The 20,007-nt window shown below is 44.6% G+C and overlaps 1 protein-coding gene across 1 annotated transcript in view; it reads right to left on the bottom strand.

Annotated features, from left to right (window-relative positions):
• HTR3B (5-hydroxytryptamine receptor 3B) overlaps positions 1 to 20,007 on the bottom strand; it is a 67,662-nt gene that overhangs the window by 25,487 nt on the left and 22,168 nt on the right. The window contains exons 5-6 of the mRNA XM_088443019.1: positions 18,673 to 18,842; positions 7,941 to 8,098 (exon numbers count right to left, since the gene is read on the bottom strand). Coding sequence (XP_088299145.1) covers positions 7,941 to 8,098; positions 18,673 to 18,842 — 328 coding nt within the window. The remainder of the gene's footprint in view (positions 1 to 7,940; positions 8,099 to 18,672; positions 18,843 to 20,007) is intronic.

The raw sequence follows: 20,007 nt of genomic DNA, 5'->3' as shown, positions 1-20,007 counted from the left end.
CGACTGGAGTCGGGCAGCACTAGGATGCAACTTGCGTTGCTGGCTGGATCTTGTGCGGTACTGCGGTTAAGCCTAACACGCACGTGCACACACACCCAGAAAAATATAAAAGACACTCTGAGTTTTTTTTTTTTGACTATATATATATATATATATATATATATATATATATATTTATTTATTTTTGAGTCCAGAACTTAGGCCCAGATGGACACAGCACCAGCCCAGATGTATCTGCAGTTCTGCACCAGCCCATATGGACACAGCAGACAGAAAAGCACCAGCTCAGTATGGATCAGCACCACCAGCCCAGGACACAGCAGACAGCACAGACAGCCCAGATGGATCACCAACAGCCCAGATGGACACAGCAGACAGCACAGTGACAGCACCGGCCCAAAATGGATCAGCACCAGCCCAGGACACAGCAGACAGACAGCACCAGCACCTCTCTCAGCCCTACACTACCCACCCACCCTGTTCAGTCTCCCCAGCTGGAGTGAAATGGCATCCGTCGCGTGGTCCCTTACTTACTACATTGATCATAGAGACAAAAGCGCGAGATTTCAGACTCTATAGTTTTGCCTCGGTTTGAGATCCAAGTCAGGCGGGAAAAATCGAGCCTGCTTGGATCCGACTCAGATCTGCTAAATTCGGGTGAGTTCGGATCTCTGAAAATCTCTAGTTTTGTGTTTTGGATCTGTATTTTTTTGGAAAAAAACATAAAAACAGCTAGAATCACAGAATTTGTTTTTTTTGTTCCTACGCTATTATTAACCTCAATAACATTAATTTTCACTCATTACCTGTCTATTCAGAGCACCTCGCACCTCACAATATTGCTTTTAGGCCAAAAAGTTGCACCGAGGTAGTTGGATGACTATGCTAAGCGACACGAGTGGGCGGTACAAACACGTGGCCCATCTAGGAGTGGCAATGCAGTGGCAGACAGGATGGCAGTTTGAAAAACTAGGCCCTAAAAGGTGCTGCGCGGTGACTTATCGCGTCACCCATCGACTGCTGCTGCTGGCCACACAAGACGGGACTCAGGAGAGAGATGGGCGCCGCCATGGCTGATAGGAACACTTTGCTTTTGTCAATTTCAAACATGAGGAGTCTGTTCCCTATGGAATGGGTTTATTAAACTCATTCAAACTCTTTGAGAGGCCACTGAAAATTAAATTCAGATCAGGAAGCAGCCATGGCTCTGCAGAAGCAAATAGCGCAGCCTACTCACCACAAGGAAATTGCAGTTTTACTGGAAACAGTCCATCATCAACACATGACCGCAGGCATGATGGCAATGGGAAGTTCACAAAATACTCTGAAATTTCACCTCCTGTTCCAAACTATCAGAGATCTTACTCTTCTCTGTACAATCTTCAAAGACAAGCAATGATGAATAACTCTATAGGTCGGAAACACCTCATGGATCCAACACAGCACTGATGGCCCAACCCAGTTACTCGTCATCACATTATCCGCCTCACCAAAGTCGGTACAGTCACGGATCCGATCATTCTCCCCTACACAGATACGATTCCTCTTCCAGCCACCAATCCAGTAGAAGCCATAGCTCTCATCCTTATCAAAAGGAGAGTTACCACAGTAGCAGAGTCTCGGGATGTGCAGGCTTGGATTAGTTCGAATTTTCCCGCCAAGTTCAGATTTTTCCCACCAAAAAGAGGGTCTCAGAAAGAGGCAAAATGTCATCTTTCATGGACAAACATCATCTTTCATGGACTTTTGTCCAGGACAGCCCCTGTAAAAATTATTTTGATGAAGGGCAGCGTACAACCTACAGGACATCCCCTGTAAAAATCAGTTTGATGAAGGGCAGCATACAACCCCTGTAAAAATTAGTTTGATGAAGGGCAGCATACAACCCCTGTAAAAATGTCTTTGATGAAGGGCAGCGTACAACCCACAGGACAGGCCCTGTAAAAATTAGTTTGATGAAGGGCAGCATACAACCCACAGGACAGGCCCTGTAAAAATTAGTTTGATGAAGGGCAGCATACAACCCACAGGACAGGCCCTGTAAAAATTAGTTTGATGAAGGGCAGCATACAACCCACAGGACAAACCCTGTAAAAATTAGTTTGATGAAGGGCAGCATACAACCCACAGGACAGCCCGTGTAAAAATTAGTTTGATGAAGGGCAATGTACAACCCACAGGACAGCCCCTGTAAAAATTAGTTTGATGAAGGGCAGTGTACAACCCACAGGACAGCCCCTGTAAAAATTAGTTTGATGAAGGGCAGCTTTTCACATTGGGGGTGGGTGAAGAGAGCACCCCTGAAGGACAGAGCACCCCCTGGACAACACAGCACTACAGCCAGCCAGCCCCTATGGACAGGACAACAGCCAGCCCCTATATGGACAAGGACAACAGTAGCCAGCCAGCCCTATGTAATTTTATATGGAGAACAGTAGCCAACCATCCAGCCCCTATGGACAGGACAACAGCCAGTTCCTATAAGGACAAGACCAACAGTAGCCAGTCAGCCCCTATGATTGTATATGGACAACATTAGCCAGCCAGCCCCTAAGGTCAGCAACAGCAACGGCTCTCTCCCTCTTCACAGTAGCCAGCCAGCAGTACCATATTATTTAAGTTGTAACACACCATACTGAGTGACAACCAAAAGCTCCCAGCTCCCTAACTCTGCACACTCCACAGCCGGAATGAAAAATGGCGGAGATCACAGGAACTTTATAGAATCCAAAACCCGCGAGAATCCGACAGCGGGATGATGAAGTTTTGTCTCGTTTCGGGAACCGAGTCTGGTGGGAAAAACCGAGTCTGACTCGGTTCCCAGCTCGGATCGGGGGTGCTCGGGGGGGGGGTCGGATTTCGGAAATCCGAACCCGCTCGTCCCTAATATCTCTGATACCTGTTGTGATCCCTCCATTCCTGCTGGAAGTCGCATCTCCCATAGGTTTCTATGGGGGATGCGATGCTGCCAAAATTGCCAACTTCCGGAATGCGATGCATTCTGGAGATTGGCTACGGCAGCTAACGCCATCTCAAGATGTAGCCTATGTGCTACACATTGCATAATTACCCGGGAAAGAGTTCTCCGCAGATATGGTAATGCACAGGAAGCATTACACCTCCTGTACATTACTTAACCAAGCTGCATTGTTCAACGCAGCATCAGCTAATCTGTGTACCATAGGGTCTGGCAGCCGGCCACCGCAGTTTAGCGGTAGAGGCCAGGAAATCTCCATCACCCAACGGAGATCCTGGCCTCTTCCCTCCCCCCCAACGGTGGTGGCACGCCTCCGTATCGGGTAACACAGGCTGTTGCCACCGCCTCCCCGCCCCCAAATGGCAGCAGACTGTCAATCACTGACAGTCTGCTGCCAGTTTGCAAGCGGACTCGCATACCCGTACTACACATGCGCAGAACGGGTTTGGCGTCTGCGCAGATTCCCAAACATTCACTGCTGAATCAGGCCTTATAAACAGAGGAACAATAATGACAACAAGCATTTGTTTCCTACTTACTTCCTGTCCTCTATAGACAAATCTCTACAGCAATGGTGATTATTTATTATTATTGTTTATGGATGTTTTATGTGGAAGTTGAAATGTCAGACTTGGGCCCTCAAGCAATACTCAGCAGGGGCAGATGGTAAGTACAATTTAGACAGTTGATTTCAAAAAGTGGAAAACCCTTTTTATGAAAACAGGGCCAGGATTGCTTGCTAAATATTAACATCTGTCGTTATTGGCTTTCCATGTCTGTCGCAGTCCCACAACTGTCGACCACAAAGCAATTGGCTTGGTTACAAGCATTTCATATGTAGGAGCTAGATATATACATGAGATATATTATGTGAATTATTGAATGGATGTTCTTGTAAATTGTAACCTACAGGGGGCTTACACAGATATAACAACCTGCTTAACTCAAAGTTAGAGCCTGATTCAGCTTAGGACGGATTGCAAAGCTGCACGTAAGCAGTTTTCCAATTTCGTCCTTGCAATTATGGTAATGCTCAAAAAGAACAAGATATCCGCACAGACTCTCATCTCATCATTGCCTTTCCCAAATACGTATCCCATGTCATTCTTTACTTGCTGCACCCAAGAATAGAAATAATCACAATCAAAACAGAGAAGAAAGTATTCTTATACGGGGCACTCACAGGCTAAATATAAATCAAAACAAATTCTATAGTGACCTAAAGAAAATTGTTAAAATATAGCTTTTATTAGTTCATATGTAAAACAGCAAAATATTTTATTTAATTTTTGTTGTATATAATAAAATTAATATTAAAATCGTATATTGTCCACAATTATTCCGCTTTGTATCACTGTGCTGTATAATTATATCACACTATTGTGAATATACTCCTAGTATCTAAATATTGTCACGTTCCATAGATCCAGAATGCAATGTATCTTATTTTGTTATCAACCATATCCTTCAAAGGGGGGGATGTGATATAGTACCCCTTCCTCAGATTTGTCGTAATCACTAAATAATCAAGGATATGGTTAAAGCATATAGTACAGACCTACATCATAATATACTCATATTCTCTCATAGGGACAAATACTAGTACCAGTTATCGTTGATCATGGTCTATAGTACAAGTCAAATGATACACTGTATCCTATGAATCATGGAATATTGTTACAGTTGCTCTCACTGACGCCTCCTTAACATTAACAATGAAACTACCTGTAGCCCCTGATCCAGGTATAATGGCAGTCACTAAATATGTCTTTCACAAGTAAAAAATTGGAGGCGTCAGTGAGAGCAAGCCGGCCACCGTAGATGAGAGAGAGAGGGCAGGAAATCTCCGTCTGCCGACGGAGATCCCGGCCTCTCCCCCCTTCTAACTCAAAGGAGGAAAATGAGGCCGTAGCCGTCCCCTCCACCCACAAATGGCAGCAGACTGTCGATCACTGACAGTCTGCTGCCTCTCTGCATGCGATCACGCAGCACCCATACTGCACATGCGCAGTACGGTTTCTCTTAGCTTGCTAGCAGGGGCACCGAGAGGTGGGGGAGCTGGTACTAATTACCTGTGCCCGGGCTTGATGGAGGGGCCCAGCAGGGGCCCGGCCCGCCTCCTATCTCCCTCCCCCTTAACTGTCAATGGTAGCCTGTATCTCCTCAGCCCAGCAAACACAACTGTGTGCTGGGCTGTATTCGGACCAGGGAGGCTGCATAGTAACAGCGCTGGTGTAGAGGGATGATTACATGTAATGGAAATGAGTTAGCCAGATGAGGTGTAATTAGTAGTAAAATGTTGGAAATTTAATACATATCAATAAAAACAGCCAATATGACACAAATTCAATGATTCAACATAGTACAGGCATACTGCACCTAGACTCTGGGTAATATTGATTAGAATGATTGAGGAGAAATAACAATGTCTTATTCCTATATGACTCCGTATGGTGGACAGTTGGGATGGGGGTAAATCCAATGCGAATTACCCAGCGTAACACGCCAGGTGTGGAGCACCAGTACTCTGTGGGACACTCACGTTGGACATTCCTATTGTGCAACTTATGCACCGTGACTTGGACCAGACTCCGTGGATTTGATTTACCATTGTCATACCAGCCCCGCTGGACAGACATTGCTTCTACTTCCAAGGGGGATTTCATCAGTTCTCACCACTCCACGGGACGTCATTCAAGCGAGATTGTTGGTCCGCTTCCAATTCAGGACCTCTACACATTGTAAGTTGGATTGAGATAACTCGCATTGGATTTACCACCATCCCAACTGTCCACCATAGGGAGTCATATAGGAACAAGACATTGTTATTTCTCATCAAACATTCCGATTAATATTACCCAGAGTCTAGGTGCAGTATGCCTTTACTATGTTGAATCATTGAATTTGTGTCATATTGGCTGTTTTTATTGATATGTATTACATTTCCAACATTTTACTACTAATTACACCTTATCTGGCTAACTCATTTCCATTACATGTAATCATCCCTCTACACCAGCGCTGTTACTATTTTTGCTTTGTATATCTCCCTTGGGGTTGACTATACCCATTACATACAGCAGCTGTGGATCAAGTACCAATTAAAGCACCTGATAATTGAAAGTAACTTCATTTTTTCACATTTCTAGCTACTCTAGCTACCCCCTTTCTAATCCAACTAAACTTGGCCTCTGAAAATTTGCAATTGGGAATGCAGCAGTGTTTCCAGACCTAACATGTGGCATTCCCATAACACCTCCATGAAACAGCCCTTTTTTGCAATCACTGTAGGTCTCCTCCCAGTCTCCACCCTGAAACGCCCAGGGATCGCAAGGGGTTAGCAAGGGAAGACATACTATGTAACTGCACCCTCTGGCTATTTTGATAGCGGGTATCAAGGCTTATAGGCTTGACAGTGCATAACTAATTGTAGCATTGCCTCACACTGCAACATACTTGCTTAATAAAAGGTTTCGAAATGTTGGACATCTAATTGTAAATCAAGTGTCTCTGAGTGCTGCCAAAATCCTCTGTTTGTATTCATGTACTTTGGGGTAGAACTTTGGGAGTTACCGTAATTCTGATTTCCAGAAGAGTCACTGTAAATTTTAGACAGATAGATAGATAGATAGATAGATAGATAAATAGATAGATAGATAGCTATATAAATACACTGTGTATATCCACAATATATTAAATTTACTGTATATTGAGACAAATTCCATCAACATCATTGTACACACTAGACCACATGACCATTAATTATTTCCCAATGACCGCACACCTGAATCCTGATCTACTTTCCACTGTAATCAAAACCCCATCACAATGCTACAGCTGTATCACTCTGCAAGTGTAAACATTAACATCTCTCAAAGAGGCACTGCTCACAGAAAAGTAGCACATCACTGCCACACTCCCAGGAATATACATTTAGAACAGAAAAAAATGTAAAAAAAAGGACCTGACATCAGTCCTCATTAAATATTGATTTGTACAATGGTGATCTATTCAAAGAACTGGAACAGAACTTACGTGAGCAGGCACTTCAGAATCCAGCACAGCAAACAGTGAGTAGACATGCCAGTCTTGTCCCTGAAGAAGCATTTAGAACTTCCTGGCAGTACAATTCACTGTTCAACACTACAACGTTTAATGCTTTTTTTTCAAAATGAACTACTCTTAAGTGACAGTAGTTATTAATGTTTAACTGTTTAAAACAGCCTATTCTGAATGTTCAACTGTTTTAGTCATTTACACTGTGTTATCCAGTTAAATGTTTATTCATTAAAAATAATTCAAATTAAACAGCCTATACTGAACTATTTTGTTCTCCTATTTTGTGTCTGTTCCACCCTACATCATTCTCCACTTAGAACTATTTTGTCACAACAGGGACCATTTTATAAGATAAATATACCACTCTTGGGTGTGCGGTCACGCTCTGATATACGCACGCCTTGGGTGGTTGAACACACAACCGCAAACCAAAGAGAAATATATCTATTACATACAAAGGCGCTGGGGGGCGCCAACATTTGAAAGGTGCCAGGGAGACTGGTGCAGTAGCTGAGTACAGCAGGGTGCTGTTGGCAGCAGGGGACAAAGGTTCTGACAGCCTCCTGCTCCCTTGTGCGCTCTGCAGCATCCATTATCCAACGTCCGCAGCAGCCCCAAGTTCCCACACTCAGGGCGGGAGCAGCAGCAGCCTCCGTCCAATCAGCGGGTACCGTAGCGATAGTGACGGCTGACTGCACCAATAACAGGTGGAGTGTCATTGTGGGCTGCTGGGACTGGCGTTTGCTTTGCGTCATGACACGGACACAGCGCAAGAGGTAAGTAGTGGGGTGTCGGAACGATTTTATTGTCCCTCCCAACAAAAAATTGTTCCGATGCCCCTGATTACATACTGTATACATGTGTACACATTAAACAAAGATACAGATTGTATTCAGATACATACATTGAACTGGACCTGAGCAAAGCTTCCCCCGTGGGTATGTAGGATCTCGTAGTTGGAAGGCACAGACAGAAGCTCCCACTCGCCATCATTAAGAAATATGCTTTTATCATTGCTGATTTCTTCAACGCTCCTCCAAATGGACAGATTGACATCATTCACTGAAATAAACCACATGATACTGTTTATGGAGGTTCCCCAGACTAGAATAAATTAGCAGAGTGACATTTCAATAGGGTCGGTTGTGGCTACCCTTGCAGTTATACTACTTGTTATAACACTGATGATTCACCTTTCAGTATTGTACTAATATTCTATATACACCTGACTGACTAACACATGTTGTTCTACTTGGCTACCTGCATAAAAAGGTAATTGGCTTTAAAATGTAATTGCCTCTAGTAGACCTGTCATTTTCCTGGAGCTCTATTTGGCAATCATACGGGTTTATTTCATAAATAAGATTGAAACAAATGGTAATGGCAAAAACTATTCTTTGATTAGAGCCCAGTTACAGTACTACTTTGCATTGCTCTCTTTAATTCTGCCTTATCTTGTAGTGACTGTTCAGGGAGGATGTACAGGTAGCTCAGCCTGATGCAAAATCTAAGCCCTACATCCCCTTCATCTGTCTGCATAACTTCCCCTCCATTACATAATACATCTTATGTTGTCCGTTATATAATATAACTAATATTGCCAAGCATATAAATTCCCTATTATATCTATACTTGTCGACTTTTTATATGTCCTCTTCGGGAGAAGCCCGGAGAGGAGATGCATTTGGCCACTTCGGGAGGCAGAAGCCGGGCTCCTATGTCATTAGGCTCCGCACTTGCCCCGGCAAACTGCGGCAAATCGCAGGACCGCGAGGAGGGGCCTGAGCTAAATTACATGGATTTGCTTCATTTAGCCCCACCTCCTCCATACATATCCGTGATTCCCGGCACTTATCTTCCCATCCTGCCCACCTCACTAGGAAGCGGGAGATCGGAACACTCTTACGGGGGTGTGGGGGGGCTACCCGAAAATTTGTGAGCCTCCCTCAACTTCAGGGAGAGTAGGTAGGTATATATCTATAATACAGAACCCAATATAGCATGTACAGGGACTAATTAAGGGTTCCAGATGCCATGGCTAATACATGTCATGCTGCTAAACACAGCACAGTGCATATGCATGCTCAGGAAATAGCCATCCACACTGCACATGGCAGGTAATGAAGGTGACAGCTGACATGTTTGATCTTGGCATTTGATGATCTAATGAGGTGTTTGGAGTGTAAAGTAAACTTTGGCTTCTGCGGAATGCGAGGAAGACTCAGTAGACAATCGCATGCAGATATTCTGGCTACCCAGATGGTGCTGTACCACAATGTACATAAAGTAAAGGTTGTAGCAGTAAGTTACATGGTACGATGTCAACAGCCATCTGGTAGTCACTCTATGAACTTCCCATAACATCGCCTCATAACTAACAAGATTTTTTAATTAAGCTGTGCAGCTGCCGCGAATATGGAATGTACTAGGTCTTCATTTTATTCCCCCAACTGCCAGCTGCTGGCACCCTAGGCTGGAGCCTAATTAGCCTAAAGGACTGATCAGGTGCTAATTATATATATATATATATATATATATACTAGGGGTGAGCGGGTTCGGATTTCTGAAATCCGAACCCCCCCGAGCCCCCCCGATCCGAGTCCGATCCGAATCAGGCTCGACTTTTCCCGCCTGACTCGGATCTGAAATCGAGGCAAAACGTCATCATCCCGCCTTCCGAGTCTCGCGGGTTTTGGATCCTATATAAGGTACCCACGTCGGCGCCATTTTCTCACTCGGCTGTGGACAGTGAAGAGGGAGGGTGGGAGTTAGGGCTGTGTAGTGTAGTGTAGTGTAGTGCTGCTGTTGTCCACTACTTCATAGTCCATAGGGGCTGGCTGTGTTGTGCTGTGCTGCTGTTGTTAATAGGGGCTGTGTCCACTACTTCAAAGTCCATAGGGGCTGGCTGGACTGTGTTGTGCAGTCAGTTCTCCATAGGGGCTGTGTCCACTCCAAAGTCCTGTGCAGTGTCCCAGTCCTAAAGGAGTGCTGCAGTGTTGTCCAGGGGGTGCTCTGTCCATCAGGGGTGCTCCCCCCAAGTGCTAAAAAAATAATATATTTTCTGTGTTTGTGAATTGTGTGCGCAGTAGCCGCACGTGCATCAACAAAGTAGTGCCAAGCGTGCACCTGTGTCATAAGTAAAGGGCCGGCTGGCTTGACCGTTAAGGGTGCTGTAACCCCCGAAAGTACACTCCAGTCCAAACCAAAAAAAAAATTATTTTCTGTGTTTGTGAATTGTGTGCGCAGTAGCCGCACGTGCATCAACAAAGTAGTGCCAAGCGTGCGCCTGTGTCATAAGTAAAGGGCCGGCTGGCTTGACCGTTAAGGGTGCTGTAACCCCCGAAAGTACACTCCAGTCCAAACCAAAAAAAAAATTATTTTCTGTGTTTGTGAATTGTGTGCGCAGTAGCCGCACGTGCATCAACAAAGTAGTGCCAAGCGTGCGCCTGTGTCATAAGTAAAGGGCCGGCTGGCTTGACCGTTAAGGGTGCTGTAACCCCCGAAAGTACACTCCAGTCCAAACCAAAAAAAAAATTATTTTCTGTGTTTGTGAATTGTGTGCGCAGTAGCCGCACGTGCATCAACAAAGTAGTGCCAAGCGTGCGCCTGTGTCATAAGTAAAGGGCCAGCTGGCTTGACCGTTAAGGGTGCTGTAACCCCCGAAAGTACACTCCAGTCCAAACCAAAAAAAAAATTATTTTCTGTGTTTGTGAATTGTGTGCGCAGTAGCCGCACGTGCATCAACAAAGTAGTGCCAAGCGTGCGCCTGTGTCATAAGTAAAGGGCCGGCTGGCTTGACCGTTAAGGGTGCTGTAACCCCCGAAAGTACACTCCAGTCCAAACCAAAAAAAAAATTATTTTCTGTGTTTGTGAATTGTGTGCGCAGTAGCCGCACGTGCATCAACAAAGTAGTGCCAAGCGTGCGCCTGTGTCATAAGTGAAGGGCCGGCTGGCTTGACCGTTAAAGGGTGCTGTAACCCCCGAAAGTACACTCCAGTCCAAACCTAAAAAAAAAATATTTTCTGTGTTTGTGAATTGTGTGCGCAGTAGCCGCACGTGCATCAACAAAGTAGTGCCAAGCGTGCGCCTGTGTCATAAGTAAAGGGCCGGCTGGCTTGACTGTTAAGGGTGCTGTAACCCCCGAAAGTACACTCCAGTCCAAACCAAAAAAAAAATTATTTTCTGTGTTTGTGAATTGTGTGCGCAGTAGCCGCACGTGCATCAACAAAGTAGTGCCAAGAGTGCGCCTGTGTCATAAGTAAAGGGCCGGCTGGCTTGACCGTTAAGGGTGCTGTAACCCCCGAAAGTACACTCCAGTCCAAACCAAAAAAAAAATTATTTTCTGTGTTTGTGAATTGTGTGCGCAGTAGCCGCACGTGCATCAACAAAGTAGTGCCAAGCGTGCGCCTGTGTCATAAGTAAAGGGCCGGCTGGCTTGACCGTTAAGGGTGCTGTAACCCCCGAAAGTACACTCCAGTCCAAACCAAAAAAAAAATTATTTTCTGTGTTTGTGAATTGTGTGCGCAGTAGCCGCACGTGCATCAACAAAGTAGTGCCAAGCGTGCGCCTGTGTCATAAGTAAAGGGCCGGCTGGCTTGACCGTTAAGGGTGCTGTAACCCCCGAAAGTACACTCCAGTCCAAACCAAAAAAAAAATTATTTTCTGTGTTTGTGAATTGTGTGCACTGTGGCTGCATGTGCATCAACAAAGGAGCAGCGCCAAGCGTGCGCCTGTGTCCCATAAGTAAAGAGCCGGCTGGCTCATTTCTTAAAGGGTGGTGTAACCCACAAAGTGCACTACTCTCCAGCAAAAATAAAATAATATTTTCTGTGTTTGTGTGCGCTTTAGCCGCACGTATATATATCAATATAACATAAATGGAGGACCAAACTTTCTCCGATAAAAATAAAATAGGGAAAGATCAAGAACCTCTTCCTCCTAGTGCTGTTGCTGCTGCTGGGAGTTGTTCATCATCCCAGAGAGGAAGTAGGAACATCACTACTTTTACTAAACAATTGACCCTCCAACAGTCCCTAGCGATGAGGATGAAGTACGACAGCAGTCATCCTGAAGCAAAACGTATAACTGAGGCCTTGACTGCTATGTTGGTGTTAGACGTGCGTCCGGTATCCGACATTAGTGCAGTGGGATTTAGACAATTGATGGAGTTAGTGTGTCCTCGGTTCCAAATCCCGTCTAGATTCCACCTGCATCCTCAAAGCAGCAGCGACAAGCGTGCGTCTGTCTGTTAAAGGGTGGTGACACCCTCAAAGTGTGCTACACAAACAATTAAAATATTGTTCTTTTTTTTTCTGTCTTTGTGAAATGTGTGGGCTGTAGCCGCACCTGCATCCTTAAAGCAGCAGCGACAAGCGTGCGTCTGTCTGTTAAAGGGTGGTGACACCCTCAAAGTGTGCTACACAAACAATTAAAATATTGTTCTTTTTTCTGTCTTTGTGAATTGTGTGGGCTGTAGCCGCACCTGCATCCTTAAAGCAGCAGCGACAAGCGTGCGTCTGTCTGTTAAAGGGTGGTGACACCCTCAAAGTGTGCTACACAAACAATTAAAATATTGTTCTTTTTTCTGTCTTTGTGAATTGTGTGGGCTGTAGCCGCACCTGCATCCTTAAAGCAGCAGCGACAAGCGTGCGTCTGTCTGTTAAAGGGTGGTGACACCCTCAAAGTGTGCTACACAAACAATTAAAATATTGTTCTTTTATTTTTGGTCTTTGTGAAATGTGTGGGCTGTAGCCGCACCTGCATCCTTAAAGCAGCAGCGACAAGCGTGCGTCTGTCTGTTAAAGGGTGGTGACACCCTCAAAGTGTTCTACACAAACAATTAAAATATTGTTCTTTTTTTTTCGGTCTTTGTGAAATGTGTGGGCTGTAGCCGCACCTGCATCCTTAAAGCAGCAGCGACAAGCGTGCGTCTGTCTGTTAAAGGGTGGTGTAACTCTCAAAGTGTTCCAAAAAATAAAAAACTATTTTTTTAATGTGTTTGTGACTTGTGTGCGATGTAGCCACACTTGCATCCTCAAAGCAGCAGCGACAAGCGTGCGTCTGTCTGTTAAAGGGTGGTGACACCCTCAAAGTGTGCTACACAAACAATTAAAATATTGTTCTTTTTTTTTTGGTCTTTGTGAAATGTGTGGGCTGTAGCCGCACCTGCATCCTTAAAGCAGCAGCGACAAGCGTGCGTCTGTCTGTTAAAGGGTGGTGACACCCTCAAAGTGTTCTACACAAACAATTAAAATATTGTTCTTTTTTTTTCGGTCTTTGTGAAATGTGTGGGCTGTAGCCGCACCTGCATCCTTAAAGCAGCAGCGACAAGCGTGCGTCTGTCTGTTAAAGGGTGGTGTAACTCTCAAAGTGTTCCAAAAAATAAAAAACTATTTTTTTAATGTGTTTGTGACTTGTGTGCGATGTAGCCACACTTGCATCCTCAAAGCAGCAGCGACAAGCGTGCGTCTGTCTGTTAAAGGGTGGTGACACCCTCAAAGTGTGCTACAGAAACAATTAAAATATTGTTCTTTTTTTTCTGTCTATGTGAATTGTGTGGGCTGTAGCCGCACCTGCATCCTTAAAGCAGCAGCGACAAGCGTGCGTCTGTCTGTTAAAGGGTGATGACACCTCAAAGTGTTCTACACAAACAATTAAAATATTGTTCTTTTTTTTTTCGGTCTTTGTGAAATGTGTGGGCTGTAGCCGCACCTGCATCCTTAAAGCAGCAGCGACAAGCGTGCGTCTGTCTGTTAAAGGGTGGTGACACCTCAAAGTGTTCTACACAAACAATTAAAATATTCTTCTTCTCTTTTCTGTCTTTGTGAATTGTGTGGGCTGTAGCTGCACTTGCATCCTCAAAGCAGCAGCGACAAGCGTGCGTCTGTCTGTTAAAGGGTGGTGTAACCCTCAAAGTGTGCTCCACAAACAATAAAAATATTCTTTTTTTTTTTCTGTCTTTGTGAATTGTGTGGGCTGTAGCCGCAATTGAATCCTCAAAGCAGCAGCGACAAGCGTGCGTCTGTCTGTTAAAGGATTACATCGGTGACAGCATCCAAGTAGGCATGTCAGACAGTCCGTACCTGTACTGGCAGGAAAAAGAAGCAATTTGGAGGTCCCTGTACAAACTGGCTCTATTTTACCTGAGTTGCCCCCCCTCCAGTGTGTACTCCGAAAGAGTGTTTAGTGCAGCCGGGAACCTTGTCAGCGAAAGGCGTAGGAGGTTGCTTCCACAAAATGTGGAGAAGATGATGTTCATAAAATGAATTATCAACTCTTCCAGGGAGACCAGCCTCCAGAACGTACAGAGGGACCTGTGGTTCCAGCAGGGACGAATTAATACTCTGTGAGGATGAGGATGTACACACTGAAGAGGGTGAGGAATCGGTGGATGAGGAGGATGAGGATGACATCTTGCCTCCGTAGAGCCAGTTTGTGCAGGGACACATTAATTGCCAGCTTGTTTTGTGGGGGCCCAAACGAACCAATCATTTCAGCCACAGTTGTGTGGCAGACCCTGGCGCTGAAATGATTGATTTGTTAAAGTGTGCATGTCCTGTTTATACAACATAAGGGTGGGTGGGAGGGCCCAAGGACAATTCCATCTTGCACTTCTTTTTTTTCTTTGCATTATGTACAGTTTGGGGCCTAGTTTTTCTAACTGCCATCCTGTCTGCCACTGCAGTGTCACTCCTAGATGGGTCACGTGTTTGTGCCGCCCACTCGTGTCGCTTAGCATAGTCATCCAGCTACCTCGGTGCAACCTTTTGGACATGAAAACACTATTGTGAGGTGTGAGGTGTTCAGAATAGACTGGAAATGAGTGGAAATTAAGGTTATTGAGGTTAATAATAGCATAGGAGCAGAGAAACCAACAAATTCTGTGATTTTAGCTGTTTTTATGCTTTTTTAAAAAAAAATACAGATCCAAAACACAAAACCCAGAACCCAAAACACGGAAGGGTGGTTTTGGCAAAACCAATCCAGATCCAAAACACGAAGAAAGATCCAGATCCAAAACCAAAACACAAAACACAAAAAGTGGCCGGTGCACACCCCTAATATATACTGGTGGCTGTCATGGATACTATAAATGACACCCACTGGGTCAGTTCTTTCCTACTAGGAGCGCTGCTCTTCTCCTACTCCACCTATTCCCTCACAGAGGAACCACCCCACTGGATAAGTGCTGGGCTGTTTGTTGACTCAGGGCTTCCACTGGTGTGTACCTACACTCTGCCATACCACCGCCAGTTATACACACATATTCCTTGGTCGGATCTCTCTTTGGTGGAGATGGAAGTTTCTGGGCGGTAACTAGCTGGCACCAATGCAATTGCATGAAACTGTTCTGTCCTGTGGGAGTGTGATTTGAGTGTTGTGGGCATGTACTGTAGCTGTACTTCCATGTTATGCTGAGACGTGTGTACAGAGAAAGGAAGCCTGATCTCTTGCACCTAGCATGGGGCAGATGCAAGTGCCGATACTAATGATGACGATGTGGCTGTAGACAGAAAATTAGTGAGTGGAGCGAATTCCTGCTTGAAGCGTCAAAGCTCCTCACATTAGCCCTATGGAAACTCACATTACTGTAAGGAAGAAACTAGGCTGCGCCCGACTCAGAACCAGGCCCAATGTGCAGAACATGCTGCTATGCATCATAGAAGAGCATTAATAGATTAAATTGATACACAAGTATCTAAACTTTAAAGCAAATTAATCTTCTTCTGGGGCTCATGCTGAGGGGCATATACAGGTATATGGCTAATTTATGCCCATATGCTGAGGCGCAGGCATTGGAGGATGCATCCAGCTCTACACCAATAACATACAGGCCTGGTTTAGATCAGGCATACTTACACCCAGATACACTTACACCCAATTATATTTGATTTTGTCTTTAAACTAATTACTATTTAAATCTAGTGACTATATCGCCGGAATTGCTCTCATATTGTGGGCTATGGCACTAAGGGGTCTATTTACTAAGCAGTGTTAGGAGACAGAGTGAAAAGTGATAAGATACCAGCCAATCAGCTCTTAACTGCCATCTCACAGGCTGTGTTTGAAAATGACAGTTGGGAGCTGATTGGCTGGCACCTTATCACTTTTTACTCAGTCTCCTAACACTGCTTAGTAAATAGACCCCTTAAGGCCTGACTCAACGCAAGTGAGAGAACACACACACTCGGGCGATGTTCTCGCACTACGCATGCGTATGCATCGCATTGCGCGTGCTCACACTACCAACTGCAATGGAAACTGTGTGTGCAGAAGCCACGCAGACCCTTCTTTCTTGTGTACAAATTAAAGTAGCAAGTCATGCATTCTAAAATATGCCCAGAAAATGGTATATAATAGGCTATCAATGGTCATAGTCATGATCAATGAAGAATGCAACTACAGTATGAGGTAAATCCGCAATCAGAGATTGTAATCATAATCATCATCATCATCATCATCATCCCACCTTTGCACCAGCCCCTAGTAACCCATAAGTGATAGGGCCACTAGCAGGGACATCTGCATATCCAGACGGGTTTGCATCAGTTTGTAAATATGCAAACATGCTCATTCAGTACTTGGTCTGCATTGGCCAGCCACCGTTTTGCCTCTCCAAGTGTAAGGAGGAGCAAGTGCCAAATCTGCATAGAGATGGAGATGTGCAACTTCATCTGTGGGCATGCACAAAACAAATGTACATATTTTACATTGGTAAATGGGTATACACCCAACTCAGCATGAGCCTATTAAATCTCCAGGTCAGTGATAGATCTATAATGGGTACAGAGTGTACTGGCTCCGGCGGTCATTTTCCTGGTGATTTGCACATGCGCAGTAGTGACATCTCCGGGAACTAGATGCAGGCACCATGTTCCCAGAGACCTGTGCATGCACAGTAGACTCTAGTACAAAGCCAAAGTCTACTGCACTGCCAGAGAGAAGAGGGCCCACACAGAGGCTGCACACGGGCCCCTTCCTCTCTTAAAAAGACCCTATTTATTATTTACTTAATGTTTCTTATATAGCGCATCATATTCCGTTGCGCTTTACAATTGGAATCAACAGTAATAGAAGAAAACTGGGTAATAACAGACAAACATAGAGGTAAGAGGGTCCTGCTCGCAAGCTTACAATCTATAGGGAAATAAGCATTGATACACAAGGATAGGTGCTACATATTGCATATTGGTCCAGCCAGATTGCAGAGGTTCTTTCTGTGCTGTATGATCCAGGAATATTGGCCTTGGGTTAGGAGGATGTGAAAGTGAAGAAAGAGAAAATATGTGAGGTTATATGTGGACTGTAAAAAGGGATGTAATTAATTATATAGAGAGCTATGAAGGCCATGTGGGTGGTTATGGAATCTGATAATCTTATCTATAGAGGTGAATTTCAGGGAGCACTTGAAGATTTGGAGACTAGAGGAAAGTATTATTGTGCATGGGACGGCAATCCACAGAGTGGGTGCAGCCCGAAGAAAGTCACTGTAACCATGCATGTGGGCAAGAAATGCATGTATATGGGAGACGCAGATCATGTGCAAACTTGGAGAGGTCGGGATGGGAGATATTTTGAGATAAGTGAAGAGGTATATTGGTGTGGTTTCTGTTAATAGTTTCATGTGCTAGTAAAAGTATTTTATATTGAATACGGTAGAAAACCGGTAACCAATGGAGGGACTGACAGAGTGGATCAGCGTAGACGATGAACATTTGACAAGAAATATTAGCCTTGCAAAATGGATTTTAGTGGCAGGAATCTGCTTTTGGGAAGACCAGTAAGGAGACTATTGCAATAGTCAATGTGGGAAATAATGAGTGCATGGATTAGAGTTTTTGCAGTGTCTTGTGTAAGATATGGTTGAATTTTGGATATGTTTTTTAGATGTATGTAACATGATTTAGAGACAGATTGAATATGGGGAATAAAGGATGGTATAGAGTCCAGAATAGCACCTAGGCAGCTGTCTTGTGGAGTGGGACTGATTGTCTAGTTATCAATGGTGATAGAGATATCCAGTTGGTAACTACTATTGGCTGGAGGAAATATAATTGTTTTGGATATGTTACGTTTGAGGTAGCGAGATGACATCCAAGATGAAATGGCAGAAGGACATTCAGTGACAAGGACCAATACAGATGGTGACAAATCTGGGGAGGATAGGAAGATTTGAGTATCATCCACGTAGAGATGATACTAAAATCTGAAAGATCTAATAAGCTTGCCAAGAGAGGTGGTATAGATTGAGAAAAGCAGAGGACTTAAGACTGAGCCTTGCAGTACTCCAACTGATAGCGAAGAGGAGGCAGAATCAGAAAAATGAACATCGAAAGAGCGGTTAGATAGGTAGGATGTGAACTAAGACAGGGCTGTGTCCTGAAGACCAAGGGATTTGTACAGTTTGAGGAGAAAGTGATCAACAGTGTCAAAAGCAGCAGAGAGCTAGCAGAATAAGTAGTGAGTAATGGTCTGCTCCAGGTTGTTTAATATAGATATTAGGTTGCAATATGAGCACTTAGATGTAGGAGGCCAATGCTAGACATCATATGTGGGAAGCATTTGTGGCTCTGTGAGGCATAGAACCTCCTTGTATGGACATTTCTGTACATTGTTAGGAAGATAGAATTTGTTACCTGTATGCAGACAGCTGCTAAAGGTCAGACTGCAGTTCTGTATATCAAATGGGAAGGCATAGGTCTCCAAGCTGCAAGCTGACACCACCTGCATGGGCTTGTAGTTCCTGATGGTCCCAGAAGAACTGACATAGACATAGGGCAAGTCAGGTGACTTTCCATCTTCTACACTACGGGATGAAATGTCTTTTACTCCAATGCACTTTATAACAATAAACTAACACAAATACAAAATATGTGGTAGAGGAACCATAAATGAACAAATCACCTGGGTATAGGATTCTACTGTATTATTTTTTTCCTGGAACACTCCCTTGTTTCTGCCACCAAATGCCATCAGCATGTCAACTGTGCTGTGGCTTTTGGGGCACTGCCAGCAACTGCACATGCAGAGATTTATGTAAATATTGGATTTACGTAAATCTCTGCATCAAGGCCCAAAACGCAAGTCCCTCTATCCAACTACTATAGTGGTGCTAGACTCCCTACCACTGCCCAAACACAGTATTGTTACAGTACTTTGAGGTGATGTGCAGTGGCTTAACTAGGGTATTTGGAGCCCAGGGCAAGTTAAACAACGGAGCCCCCCCCGCGCCGAAAATGTGGGCATGGCCACATGCCACAAGGGGCATGCCCACTGGAAAATGGGGGCATGGCAACATGACACCACCATTTCTCGTCACTCTGGGAACATTCCTTTCCATTCCATATGCACCTTAATGCCCCAAGTAGTAGTGCCCATCTCTTCCATCACCCACTGCGGGAGCCGGAAGATGGAGCTCATGATTGAGCTCCAGCCCAGCTCCGGTTGTGGGCACAGCAGTCAATGAGAGTCTATATGACTCTCATTGGCTGGCTGCCAAAACAAACACACTGCAGCCGGGTAATACGAGTGTACTAGCTGGCGGCTGTGTTTGTTACTATTTAGTGTGGACTACACTCCGTGCGGTCTACACTACACTGACCACCCGTGTCCTAGACCGCAGTCGGAGATGTATGAAGATGTGTATGGAAAAGCGGAGAAGTTACCCATAGCAACCAATCAGCTCTGAGGGAGCATTTATTAAGTACATTCTCTAAAATGATAGGTAGAAGCTGATTGGTCGGTATGAGCAACTTCCCCACGTACCCTCTTCTCCACTCTTAACACTGCTTGATACATCTCCCACCAAAGTCTCCAAGCAGTGGGCTCTGGAATAGTGATGCAGTATTATGGAGGTTTGGACAATGGTATAAAAATGCCTAACTCTGGGTAAAATGTTATTTGTAGCCAACATTCTCATTCCCCCACCAATCAGACTCATGGGGACCCTGTATCAGGGTACTATCCAATTA

The sequence above is a fragment of the Taudactylus pleione genome, unplaced genomic scaffold (genome assembly GCF_031769625.1).
Source record: "Taudactylus pleione unplaced genomic scaffold, aTauple2 ptg000322l, whole genome shotgun sequence".
Classification (NCBI taxonomy): domain Eukaryota; kingdom Metazoa; phylum Chordata; class Amphibia; order Anura; family Myobatrachidae; genus Taudactylus; species Taudactylus pleione.
This window is presented reverse-complemented; position numbering and strand designations above follow the sequence as displayed.